Source organism: Numida meleagris, chromosome 3 (assembly GCF_002078875.1).
Source record: "Numida meleagris isolate 19003 breed g44 Domestic line chromosome 3, NumMel1.0, whole genome shotgun sequence".
In the NCBI taxonomy this organism is placed as follows: Eukaryota; Metazoa; Chordata; class Aves; order Galliformes; family Numididae; genus Numida; species Numida meleagris.
This window is the reverse complement of record NC_034411.1, coordinates 82,997,801-83,012,063: the sequence shown is the minus strand read 5'-3', so window position 1 is coordinate 83,012,063 and position 14,263 is coordinate 82,997,801. Positions and strand designations below refer to the sequence as shown.

Below are 14,263 nucleotides of genomic sequence, written 5' to 3'. Positions count from 1 at the left end.
AAAAAGAAAAAGAAAAAGAAAAAAGAAAAGGAAAAGGAAAAGTAAAAAGAAAAGGAAAAAGAAAGAAAAGGAAAAAGAAAAGGAAAAAGAAAAAGAAATAAAGTAAAAATGAGTAAGCTGGTTCTTATTCTGTATCCTGGATGACTACCGATTCAGTAAGCTTGCACTTCTGGAGGCTCCACTGTCTGAAGTGCGGAAGTGCCCAAAGCTGTAGTGCAATCCTCTTCCAGCAGGCGACGGTACAGCCCTTCCAAGATCTCGGTAAGGACCAGGAAAGCCTGGCAACAGTAGCAGTAGCTTCATTTTAAGAATAAGCTACCCGAACTGCAAGCATTTCTGCTCCTTCCTCTTGAGCCTGGAATTTGTTATGTACTCCAGCTGCAGGCAAAGCTATTGTATGAGGAATGGGAATGTTCTGATGGAAGATTATCTCCTTACGCATAGAGATACTCAAAGGTGGGAGGGGGGGCTGCTTGCTATTAACTTTAAATTGTCTGCAGTTTGCTGTGACTTGTTTCCCTGTTGACTGCAGATGCAATAAGCTGTCCCAGCTGCATTTGTTCAATAGCATTTTATCTAACTTGTTGTATTCTCTCATTGTTTTGTTTTGATTTGTGTCTTACCATCTTAAATGCAAATGTGAATGTGTGGATGCTTTACCTTTCCTCTTTTTCTGAGCACTTTATAGAGTTTACCGCTGTCCAATATCCTTCCTTTTGTTAGGCTTTTAGCTTACACATCATACGTGCATATTCTTCCCTGTCTGGAAACGAAATCCTTGTTTTTCTTTCAATGCACATTCAACCCTTGCTAAGCTCATGATACACTCAGAACATCTTTCATGGAATTCTGCATCCTTCTATAATACCTCTTAAGCAAGTGTTTCAATCTCCTCTACTGCTAAAACCTTAGCACATCTGAGTAATTTATTTCTTCATTTGCTGTCTCGCACTCTTTGGTTTTGCACAACAGCTGTTTTTGCTACTCTCCTGTCAAAGGTGTTATTTTTAAGTAATTTTTAACCCTGTGACTTTCCACTATCAAGTTGAATGATTCTTGGGGATCTGATTCACCAAGCTCTACAGCTAAAGAAAGCATTACTAATCCCAGATCTTCTGAGAAGAGACTTTCATTCCTTCTCTGCACTGATAAGTTTTACTGTTGTGGCAATACTGGTTAAAATAGCACTTTCTCAGCCCACCATAACAATACTAGCAAATAAATAAATAAATAAATAAATAAATAAATAAAATTAAAAACCTAGTAAGTAAACACAGTTACATTTTTTTATTAGAAGGTAGTTTATGCCAGATTGGCAAAAGAATTCTGTGCACCGTATTTAGCTATAGAATTAGTGCTTTACAAGCCATCACATGGGTCTTTTAAACTAGAAAAGAAATATATTTACTTTTTCAAGTGATATACAAAGAAGAGAAAATGTGTAAGAACTTGTGACATTGGTGAGAGAAAACTGAATTATAAGAACTGTATATACAACAGTAAAAAATCAGTACACAAATGTGAAAAAATATTTATATTTTAAAAAATAATAATAACAAATCAGAAAAGCTGCTGGCATTAGACTAAAGACCAAATATCAGTAATGTGACCCAGCCTAACTAAACACAGCATGACCTAACATCAGAAAGCTACTCTGCATGAGACTGTAACTGTGAAAGATTTATAATTCAGCATGTAAAGCAGAGACAAATTCTCATCTTAGTTACTCCAGTAATAATGAAGAGCAGTTCCATTGGCTTCACTGTATTTCAGTACAGTTTTTCTCAAAGCCTGTGATGTTTACATAGGCAAAACCTATTGAAGTCAGTAGCTTAAAATGCTAAATATTTGGAACCATGGCAAATTTATCATTATACTTAAATAAACAATTGTAGAGAAGCTATTCCTCTGTCTCATTGTAAAGCCAAGTGTTGGATTCTGTAATCTTCTTGAACAGCTGAGAATTGCGTAAACAAATATGTAAATAATTCAAACATATATGTATGCAATTCCACTAATTTATGGAATAGAATCAAGCTATTTTGAACATAGAAGCAAGTAGATGAGCAAATGAAGAGTTAATATACAAAAATACTTGAAGCATGCAGGTTGAATTTAGTCCTGACCTATTTCCTAGCTACTTGGAATGCCAGGTATATCGTGTTTCTATTCATTTTTGTATTGTACATTGATAAGATAGTAGTCTAGTCTCACTTCCCTTTTGTATTGAGAACTATTATTTACCACTTTAAGTGTGAAATGAGTGTATGAGTGTAAGATCAGATCCATATTTTAACAGGTATTTGAGTCCTTGCTTTTTTTTTTTTTTAATATAGTTGTGTGGGTTTTTTTGTATTTTGGGTTTTGGTTTGTTTATTTGTTTGTTTGTTTGTTTGTTTGTTTTCTGGAAACATTTGTAAGGGAATTTCTGAACCACTACACTTTCCTTTTCCTTTTTTTTTTCCCGTAAATACCTAAGAGTCTTACTAATCCCAACACTTGAGTGCTTACCAGCAATATTTCTTTAAGAATTCAAGGCTGAGTCCAACAAGCAGTCACCAGTACAAATACGATAAGTTAACTTACTAGGCAGTAGAAGTACTGAATAGTGTCACTGTCTTCAGGATTCATTAAGAGCAGAAGAGTATTTTTAAATGTTAACTACTGATCTGAATACTGCAAAATAACTGCTTGCTCTAGTAAGTACATTTATTTCAGAATATATTTCTTAGGTGGGCTCCATTTCCCACTGATATATCTTATTCCTTTCTAGATAAAGTTTTCAGATACATTAGTACAAACAGCTAGAAATGGCTGCAGAGATCCCTATGGCCAACCTCCCCGTAGTGCAGCATCAGATATACCCACAGCTGTGGGATCTTTTGTGTTTGTACATCCTCCTGAAGCTCCTAGAGTCACTGGTGACCTATCAAGAACTATCTGGCAAACATATATATACATATATTAAAAAAAAAAAGGAGTACCATAGAAAACTAGCTAAGTGTTTTGCATTTTTAAAAGCAACTGTCTGAAGTTTGTTGTGTCACCTATCAAAGTGGTCCACAGTACATGACTGTGCCAAATACACTGTTCAAAAAAAATCTTACATTCTTACATTTCTCTACTTTCTACTGAGAGGAAACTACAGGCAAAGACATGTCCAGATTCATAGGCTACTTTCCTACTACAAAATTCAATGTGCCTGAAATTATTCTCTAATACTAAGTTCACCTGGCAAGAAAAAGTTTAAACCTTCTTACTTCCAAAACACAGTGACCACATGCAAGCATGCCTATGGCCTGTGCTAATTTCCAAGCTGTGTCCAGGAGTTGCTTGAACAGTGCTAATTATTCTGAATCAAAACCACCCCAAGGGCTTGTATAATATTCTAATAGTGTAGATGATAATGTGTGAATGCCATGCATTATTTCCTGGCGTGAATTTATCTAGTTGTGTGTTGACTTAGAGGCCTTATGACATGTCATCTACAGTGGGATTTCCATTTGTGAAATCAGAGAATTAAGATTTCATCCAGTGCATGTGGGTGGCTAGCCCCTTTCCTCATGTAAAAATATATCATAAACATATTCCCTTATGTTAATATATATATATATTAAGCTTGAAATTAAAATACAATTATTACCCCAAATTACAATATTCATTTTGACTTACTATTTGGTGGACACCTACAGCAGATACATAAATTGCATTGAAAAACAAGTTCCCTGTATTCAGAGAAAATGAGTCACAGCAGTGTCACAGGGTCCAATTACACTAAGAATATTATGTTGGTTCTTCAGATGATTTTCCACTAGAAGAAACACAGGCCAGTGGGAATTTATTTGGGTGACAGGAGAAGCTTAAGTCAAGACTGTGCAATCATTTCTATTCATTCTGGGATATGCTTCTGGACCTTGGCAATATACTAAGCAACAAAAAGACCAAGCTGAAACTTAGCAGCTTTTTAGAGAAGCTTATGCTTCCCTAAAAATGCATGTAGTCCTACAGCAAAGACTGAGTAAATATATTGAGCCGTGCCCATCTAATTGATTTCCCTTTCCCATGTCATAGCAACAGTAACATTGTCTATTCTGGATTAGTATGATTCCTCCCTGATGAGGCAAGAGACCTCACTGTCCATGACCGATGGGTAACTTGGTACTAATAGAGACGTTCATTGATGCTGGAGGGAGGAGGGATCCCCGCAGCGGAGCGGGCGGCCCGCCAGACTTGCCCTGAGGAGCTTGAGGCTAGGAGGAGTTTCAGTACCGCGGGCGCGGACAGCTCCACGGCGTGCGGGAGCGTCCTGTGGAAGCCGAGAGGGAGACCGGAACGGAATCTCTCAGGCGTTTAATCAGCTCAAATTCATTCCAGAAATAAAACAGCTAACATGCCTTATACGGATTGTGTGAAGTTTTGTTGGTTTTTTTTTAATTATTAGGACTGTACTATTAGCCTCAGTTACTTACTGCCAACTTAATTCCTGAGTCAACTACCAAGAGGCACACTGTGAAATAATACCGGAACAGAGCACCAAGATCAGGCTCAGTGGCAGAGGGGAAGCAAGCCAACGCACTGTAGCACTGTCAGGACTCAAGCGTTAACATATTCCCTAGGTGGGACAAGAAACTCAGCTCAAGAGCAGATTAATCTGTGACAGGGTGAAATCTGAGATATAACATTTGCTAGCATTGCAATGTAACAGCACAGTGTTGACTGAGAGTACAAACTCAGTGTCTTGAATATGATAAATCCATTATACAACAGCACCATACCAAACCAGCAAGCTCAGTGCCAATAGTCAGTTCAGATGTCACAGCATATTAATATAGCTGCTACAGGCTTGATTAATGATAACTTCTGTATGTTGAATGTTTCCCTAGAGCTATTTACAGCAATACATCTCAGCTTTCTTAAAAATGACAATCTTACAGCTTTGTTGTCTCAGACTTCTTCTGAGCTACGAAACACTAGCTGAGAATCTGAGAGCCCTGAATTTTCAGTGAAATGAAGATCTCATTTACTGTCCATGGTTAGATTCTCCTTTATGCACTAGCAGCCTTGATTTGCCACTATGAGGGAAAATCATAGAATCATAGAATGGCCTGGGTTGAAAAGGACCTCAAAGATCATGGAGTTTCAACCACGCTGCTGAGTGCAGGGTCACCAACCCACTTGACCAGGCTACCTTGAATACCTCCAGGGATGGGGCATCCACAGCCTCCTTGGGCAACCTGTTCCAATGTGTCACCACCCTCTGAGTGAAAAACTTCCACCTAATATCTAACCTAAATCTCCCCTGTCTCAGTTTAAAACAATTCCCCCTTGTCCTATCGCTATCCACCCTTGTGAACAATCATTCCCCCTCCTGTTTATATGCTCCCATCAAATACTGGAAGGCCACAATGAGGTCTCCCCGGAGCCTTCTCTTCTCCAAACTAAATAAGCCCCGTTCTCTCAACCTTTCCTCGTAGGAGAGGTGCTCCAGCCCTCTGATCATCTTGGCTGCCCTCCTCTGAACTTGTTCCAAGAGCTCCATGTCTTTCTTGTGCTGGGGGCCCCAGGCCTGGATGCAGTACTCCAGATGAGGCCTCACAAGAGCCGAGGAGAGGGGGACAATCACCTCCCTCTCCCTGCTGGCCACTCCTCTTTTAATGCAGCACAGAACATAGTTGGCCTTCCAGGCTGCCAGCACACACTCCTGGCTCATGTCCAGCTTCTCGTCCACCAGGACCCCCAAATCCTTCTCTGCAGGGCTGCTCTCAAGGAGTATCAACTGCACTGCTCAGCTTGGTGTCATCTGCAAACTTGCTGAGGGTGCACTTGATTCCATTGTCTATGTCATTGATAAAGATGTTGAAGAGCACCGGGCCCAAGACTGAGCCCTGGGGGACACCACTCATGACTGGCCTCCACCCTGACATAGAACCATTGATCACAACCCTTTGGCTGCAACCAGCCAACCAGTTCTTAATCCACCAAACAGTCCTTGAAATCCATACCTCTCCAATTTGGAGAGAAGGATGTGGTGAGGGACCTTGTCAAAGGCTTTTGGGGAAGACCAGGTAGATGACATCCGTTGCCCTTTTCCCATCCACCGATGCCGTCACTCCATCATAGAAGGCCACCAGATTGGTCAGGCAAGATCTGCCCTTGGTGAAGCCATGCTGCCTGTCTCAGATCACCTCCTCGTCACGTATGTGCCTTGACATGTGTTCTAGGAGGATCTGCTCCATGATCTTCCCAGGCACAGAGGTGAGGCTCACCAGCCTGTAGTTCTCTGGGTCATCCTTCCTCCCTTTCTTAAAAATGGGAGTAATGTTTCCCTTTCTCCAGTCACCGGGGACTTCACCAGACAGCCATGATTTTTCAAATATGATGGAGAGCAGCTCGGCAACCACATCAGCCATCTCTCTCAGAGCCCTAGGATGGATATCGTCCGGCCCCATGGACTTCCACACATTCAGTTTCATGAGGAGGTCTCGAACTTGTTCCACTGTTACAGTGGGACAGAATCCACTCGGATTCTGTCGAGGTTCGTCGAGGAACACCTCGAGGTTCCTTGAGGAACACCTCGAGGTTCAGGGTCCTGGCAGACATGGGGAGCCTGACCACCAGTGAAGACCGAGGCAAAGCACTTATTGAGCACCTCAGCTTTTTCCATGTCTGGGGAAGCCACTTCTCCATCCTCATTTACCAGAGGGGGAACACTCTCCTTGACCTGTCTCCTCCTGTCTATGTACCTGTAGAACCCTTTCTTGTTATTTTTCACATCCCTAGCCAAGTTCAGCTCTATCTGTGCCTTGGCTTACCTGATCATATCTCTACACATGTGGACAACAGCCCTATATTCCTCCCAGGCTACACAACCCTGCTTCCACTTCACATACATTTCTCTCTTTTCCCTCAGTTTAAGCTACAGGTACTTGCTCAGCCATGCCAGTCTCTTGCCTCCTCTGCTCAATTTCTTTTGCTGGGGGATGGAGAGCTCTTGCACTCTCAGGATGGTGTCCTTAAAGAGCTTCCAGCTCTGCTCTGTTCCTACGCCCTTAAGGACAGTTTCCCAGGGGATCCCACCCAGCAGTTCCTTGAGCAGCCAGAAGTTTGCTCTCTGGAATCCAACGTCACCAGCCAGTTAAACTGGAAATTAGATTAATAGGGAGGCAGAAGTCAGGGAGAACTCGGCAAGAAAAACCTGTCAGTGATATCAGCTGAAATACTTTGCACTTCAATTATTCCTAGCTGAAACAGTAGTCCAATTAAAGGCTTTGCCAGTTAATAGCTAATTAAAGGCATTCTTAATTACATAAAGTGCTGGACCAGAATCCAGTCCTGTCTGAGTCTGACAAAGACTTCTCTACCCTGTTGTACTATCTATTCCTTCGCTTGCACCAAGTCTGGCTTATAAAGAACAAACACAACTTGATTCCTAAATCACGATTCCTATTGCAATTTGTTTGTGACATGTTAAATAATAGTCATCATCCTTTAGATATTAAATGATCACAGATCAGCCAGGATGTACCAGTTATTAAAACAACAACAACAACAACAACAACAAGAAAAAAAACCCAGCAAAACGGAAGGTTTCCTACCTTCTGCAATCCCTACATGATCAAAAATTTCTCTTTGTTTCAGCGTTTTGAGAAAACTTTCCCTACTCTCCTCCTGTTTTCTTTGCTTTGCTTCCCTAAATAACACTTTTGGCTTCACTTTCTAGAAGTGATTTCACTCTTTCAGGATAATTCCAGGAACTATGAGCGATACCATTGATAGAGGAAAGTAGAAGTCTCTGAAATTGCTATTATGGTATCAGCCAAGTCTGGTAGTATCAACAAAACAAAACAAAACAAAACAAAAAGTTTAACTCAATTTTCCGTTTCCAAAAACTTTGCAAATGTGGTCATCCAGCTGCAGAGAGAATCTCTCCATTAGAAAATAAAATTTGGAAATGTGTATCTTTTAAAGACAAACAGTAAAAAACATTACCTGGTTGGAATCCTGAAGTCTACATTGGGTCCCAATTTATAAGCCACTTGTAGAGCAGTGGAACCCACTACTCTCTGGACAATTCCTTGAGAAGCAGCTTTTTCTATCTGGAACTGAGAAATCAGGTCAAAGCCTGCAAGAAAAAGTAAAATATAAAATATTTTATATGTCTAAAATATGACTTTTAATTTAATTGGAGCATTGTACAGTGACAGAGCTGAATGTAACCTAAACATAACAGTTTCTAAACAGCAGCTATTTCCTAAAAAAGTCAGATGCTTCTTGCCTGGTAAGTCATCTTGGCCAATCCTGATTGTTGGGCAGAGATCAGTTCTCTGACGAGCACCCAGAATGACTGGCAGTCCTGCAAAAGGGGATGAATTTGTTAGACATTGCTTGAGACCACCTTAAAAATTTAAGTGAAGCAACTGTAAGAATATTAATTAAACAGAACTATAAATATCAATAAATATATATGTATACAACAATAAATTTAAAGTGCATGCAGTAAAGTCAGAAGTCAAAGAAAATAAATACCTGTTTCTAGAGAGCTCCAAAAGCTTGACCCTATTTTTTTTTTTTAATCCTTTAAGTGATGCTTTATAATGCATCTTTTCTATCAGAACTATGGAGGAATAGTTGTACCAGCACAAGGCTCACAGTGTAAGGAGTTTTTGGTCTGGAACTTGTGGTGGTTTAAGTAAACTTTAGAAAAAACCTCATTGCCTAAATCAATACTCTCCCTAATCCCAAGGAAACTTAAACAAGCTTTTTGCCAACTGAAGAGTCTGTTGAGAAGAGAAATTGCTGGCACTTTTTCCATCCTCTCTGGTATTTCAGGCGTTCCCACCTTCTCTTGGTCCATGTTTGATCAGAGAATAGTCATTCATGAAATGTAGGGTGGGGGAAGAAGGATTTACTGACTTTTTTTATTGATCCAAGGAAGAAGGTAAAAGAAATTTTGTTAGAGGAAAGCAAATTTTAAAATCTAATTTGTCTGAATGTTATCTGCTAGAAAACTGTGCAATGAATATGAAGACTCATATGATTTCCTTAATTTAAGGTTGAAGGAGGGGAAAATAAACATTTATTCAAATAATTTAGGAGTTCTACACAAGTCCAGTATCAGGTCAGTGTGGAAAATGTTAGCATGGATGGAAAAGAATTCAAACTGGAAGGATATGCATTTCTAACCTACAGAGAACCTCTTGTGTGCTGCAAGAGCTCAACACTTAAATAAATGTGGATTTCCTTCTAAAAATACAAACTTAAAGAGAACATTCAAGTTGACATGTTACACCTTAGAAATAGCCTCATTCTATATTATTTGATGAGACATACGGCTGACGTCCAGCCATTTGCATTTTATGCCCAGGAAATAAAGTGAAACCAAATTGTTGCCAGGTGGAGCAGAATAATATCTAACTAGAAGCACTGAAAGATGAGGGGAGATTTGTGTCATGTATCTACCACCTATATGCAGATTTTAATTCTTACCTTAAAAATACATCTAATTGCATACTTAAAATAATGCAGATAGTACTTGTTTTTTCCCTCTTTCTACATGTATACATAGACTCATACATACATAGACAGATGCAGTTCTGTCTGTGTTAGATAGCTAGACAGGGTTTTAATTTTGAAGAAGTTCAGAATAATTCTTTTGACAGTCAAAATTACAGAAAGATGAAATATCTCCTTACTTGATTGTTGCTGGATGGTAGCTGAGATGAAAGACCCCAGAAAACTACACATACACAAAAAAGTTGTAATTTTCCTGTAAACAGAAAGAGAACTCCAATGTGAATGTAGTGAATGTACAGCTTCTGACAGATTCTGTTACTGACTTTCTCCTCAGTCATGCATACTAAGTGTATAAAATCACGAGCTAAGGATTTACCAGCAGACTTTGCAAGACAATTTATGAGAACACTTTATCTTTGCCCTTACAACAAAACATGTCTGCAAAGCTCTTTCTGTTACCATTTCTTTCATACAGTGCAACATATATATACAAACAACAAAGAAGCCAACTGGCAAGGACAGCTTTAACTGTTCGAATCTCTTATTTACAGATTTCTCTAAATCCCACTTGTTCTCTTACCAGTTGCTTTTCATCTTCACTGCTGGTTTTCTTCACTTCTCACATGTGAATATTTGGCGTATATATTCACACTCTCTGGTTGCCTGTCATGAGTCCTGTTAACGAGAGTGTGAATGGGTGCAGAATGCTCCTCGTGCCCCACGCAGGACTCAGCAGGGAGGGAGGTGCAGGCTGCTGGGTTGGTTTTAATCTTGCAGAGAGAAGGAGGTGGGGGCTGGACAGACGTGTGTATCCTGGTGGGGTCTGAGGGCGGATCTCCGGAGCCAGCTGAATATAAAGAAGCCAAGAGAGCAAAGAAAAGGCTGCTGCTTATGTCAGCATCAGGGTAGAAAGATTAAGAAAATGTGAGCTAAGCGATGCCAGTCACCAAATGACAGGGGCTGCTGTTCAGTGAGGCAGATAAAAGAATAGTGCGTACCAAGGGATTTTTAGAAAACTGGTGGCCTCAACATGGTGTTAAAGCTAAAAGCTTTCACAACAAGAGAAAATCAGGCATATAGAGAAGATACTTTCATTTCTTGATGATTTATCCATTGGATGGTCTCAGGAGAAGCCTAGCTGGTGGTGTTCTAGTTGATTCTTCTGAATAAAACCAATTATTTGAAAGGATTTTTACTTCCTAAACTCGAACCTTTTCAAGGGAAACACATAGGCATTACTAGGAAGATTCCTTTTATTCATTTGCTATTCATACACACCTTCCAAAGAGAGGGACCTCATTCAGAGAAATTTAGAGAACACTCAGTTTCTGAACAATTTATAATTCATTTTCATTTTCATTTCATTTCAGCAGTTCTTATGGGTGGAACTTGTTTTGTGATTTAGTAGCACCATGATCTAGTCAACAATATTCCCATTTAATATAAATGTAAACCGAATGTCACAGAGACAGTCCTTGTCTAAATAGCATTACCATTTAGGTGATATATTTTTCTGTGTCTCTAGGTCACTTTGTGTTTTTCTCTTTTAATGAATTAGGCTAATGCAAATTTTTTCAGAAAATCCTAGTGCACAGAAGCTGCCGTTTAGGCACATGCTTAGGAAATCATCATCTAAACAATAACTGCTAAACCCTTGGAAGTAGATTAATTAAACAACACAGAATGTTATTTTCCAAAACACCTTTGTTGTTTAGCTAAAGTATGGTGACTTTGATCAAATATCACCTGAGTACAAGCCATGTAAGGTTTACATACCTGACTTCACATTCTTATCTTCATATACCTGATTGTGTATTCTCATTCTTACCTGTGGGTTGTGTTGGTGAGCATGCATTTGTACAGCTGTCTAGTAAGACTGTAGTTGGATTTCAGGGAAACAGCAAATAAATCAGGTGGACCTAGCTTCTCCTGCAGATATAAAGCCTTACTTTCTTTAATGAAAAAGCTTCCAGTGAGATGGATGTTGTTAGATTTTCAGAAGTTTCAATCCAACACAAACCACAGAAACCAACATTTGGCTCAGAAGGAGCTGTTAAATGTGACAGAGAAGAATGTTCCTCAGTTCAGGTTCAGGCTGAGTGCAATTTGGGATGGCTAAGTTAAGCCATCTCCTGATGTTTCATTGTTTGACTAGGCTTGGAAGAGCTCAGTGTCACTGGCTTGTACTTTTGAGAAGGATTTTTGGGAGGGACTAGGCAAGTTTGTTCTTCTTCTGAAAAGTATTTGAGGCATACGTGCAGATACTGTCAGCCCACAAATGGTCTTTGGGAACTGGAGAAACCAAAGTCTGATCTGCTTTGTTAAAGTGAGGCTTCTGCCCCAGTGAGCAGTCTCACAAGGGAGCAGTGGCTGCTGGCCCCAGCTTTACCCCTGCTCCTCTAAACACAGCTGGAGGGAGAGGGGCAGTGGGAAGGCTAGAGGGAAGTCACTTCTTATTTATCTCATGCTCCCTGGAATGTTACTTCTGTACCACACGGTCACTTCTCTTTTCATTTGTGCCTTCATTCTTTCCGTTTCACTTCATCATCTTCAGGCCACATTGTCTGTTCAGTTCATAAAAACAAAAAGCTATTTTATATATATCAGTCTTCTTCATTCTTACATACAGCATTCTTACATACAGCTGCCTCTTCTCTTTCTTTTTTGGCAGACTCTGGTCTAAGCACATACTACTCATTTATCTCATGTGAATTTGTTGCTGAAGTGTGTTTGGCACTGATACCTCAAGATTAACTGTGTGTGGCTATGATTGATGGTGTTTCTGAAAGACCTATTCCTTATTAATCACTCTAAGAGTTAAGACAACTTAGACCTGTGACTGATCTCATTGACATCAGGGGCAAAGCTTGCACTGACTTAAGCGCCTTTTAATTAAACCAACAACAAATAATTAAACCAGCATCCAAAAGTCTGGGGTAATTGAACTGACAGCAAAACTGTAATCCTTGTCAGGCTCCAACACATCACTGCAATTTAACAAATAATTTACTATCCAATAAATTCTTACCTTCATCATAAAAATGTACTTTTCTGTCCAAAATTTTATGAGTTTTGGCATAAGAAGAAAAACAGCTTTTCTTTCCAAGGTGACAGATTTCATTTTTTTCATAAAGACTAAACAATTTATTTCTAGGAGAAGTTGCTTACAGAAACCTGGAAGCACATGGGGTCAGATTCTCATCTCCTTGGTACAAGTCATCTTTCCAACCTAACATCACTGTAGTGTCACAGAAGCCAGTTTGTGAACATCCAGGCTTTCCAAGCATAGTCTCTAAAATTCATCAAATCCCTGTGGAGGCTTCATGGAGCACAAACAGAGATGGTATAGACATCAGGCCAGGCAAACTTGCATCACTGCTCCATGTCCCTTTGCCACAGCAGTTCTTCCTGTGCATAAGACTAACTGTTCCCATACCTTTGGGTGAAAGTCTAGATTAAGGTATCTTTCCTATTTTGATTTCTTTCTAGGTCAAAAGATCTGTACTTTGTCTCCAGGGGTGCCAGACAGCCATTATCCCCTAATGTTACAGCCAGTAATTCCAATTATCTTAAATATAGCAGAATTTATTTTCTAGAGGAATTGCAGAGAAAATCAAAAGTAAAGTTAAGCAGACTTCAAGCAGAAACATGCTAATATTGCAATAAACACTGTTGTGTTTCAGCAGAAATCATGGTTCTGAACTCATACAACATACATCTGTATTGATATACTGATCACACTGATCTTACTGATTCTCAACAACTGAAATAAGATCAGAAATAGACATTGTAGGATTTTATTAGTTAGTTTCGCATAAAATGTGAATAATTTTGAATCTGTAATAGCAAATAGAATTACTAAGAGCTGTTTTCTTGTACTCACATTCGTACCCAACTGAATGTGCATATATGCAAATACACATATATGTAAGTATGTTGGATGTATTTTCAATCTCATTTAATAAGTTTCAATAATATTGTTTTATATCATTAGCTCTGCCTGTTACTGAAAATTGCCTAAATATTATCCCACCGCCACAACATTTTAGATGAGAGAAAACATGTTCCTTCATGTTTCCACAGAGCTGGAAAATAACAGTATGCCTCTAAATACTTCCAGATTCTTTTCCAGACAAACTTATGTTATCTGATAACAAATTACAGTTCTTAAAACTAGAACAGTTTTTTAGTTGTTGACATGTGAGAACCTAGTTCCATTAATATTTATCTCAAAATGCTGCAGCAAAAATTGTTTCTTTTATTGTCATTAAATATTCTTTGAGATGAGTCATGTCCTTCCTAACATCAGAAACAAAATTTAAATTGATTTAAACAGGATCAGGATTTCCCTCTCTTCAACAACCACAGGTGCACCACAACAGCAGTGCATAGGTGAAAATACTCATGAAAGTAAAATACGCATATGGTTATTTCATGCAGGGACAATTTTAAAGGCTGGGTATTCTCCAGCACCCCCTGCTCTGGTGATGTTTCCTGGCTGGGCTTGGCAACCTTCTCCCCAGCCACATCCCAGCCTGGCTCCAGCTGCTCAGCCCCAGGGACAGGGCAGGGTTCCCACAGCCCAGATCAATGCCCCTTGTGAAGAAAGGCTGAGGGGGGCAAGGCAGGGTGTGATAGGTCTTGATAGGGCAGGGAAATAGAGGAATACTCATTTCCACATACTCTTTGAATCACAGAATCATTAAGGTTGGAAAAGACCGCTAAGATCATCTAGTCCAAATGTCAACCC

The 14,263-nt window shown here is 39.5% G+C and overlaps 1 protein-coding gene across 1 annotated transcript in view; it reads right to left on the bottom strand.

The window, feature by feature from the left end:
- COL9A1 (collagen type IX alpha 1 chain) overlaps positions 1-10,331 on the bottom strand; it is a 73,304-nt gene extending 62,973 nt beyond the window's left edge. The window contains exons 1-4 of the mRNA XM_021392891.1: positions 10,094-10,331; positions 9,693-9,766; positions 8,276-8,353; positions 7,990-8,122 (exon numbers count right to left, since the gene is read on the bottom strand). Of these exons, the coding sequence (XP_021248566.1) occupies positions 7,990-8,122; positions 8,276-8,353; positions 9,693-9,766; positions 10,094-10,107 (299 nt within the window). The 5' untranslated portion in view covers positions 10,108-10,331. The remainder of the gene's footprint in view (positions 1-7,989; positions 8,123-8,275; positions 8,354-9,692; positions 9,767-10,093) is intronic.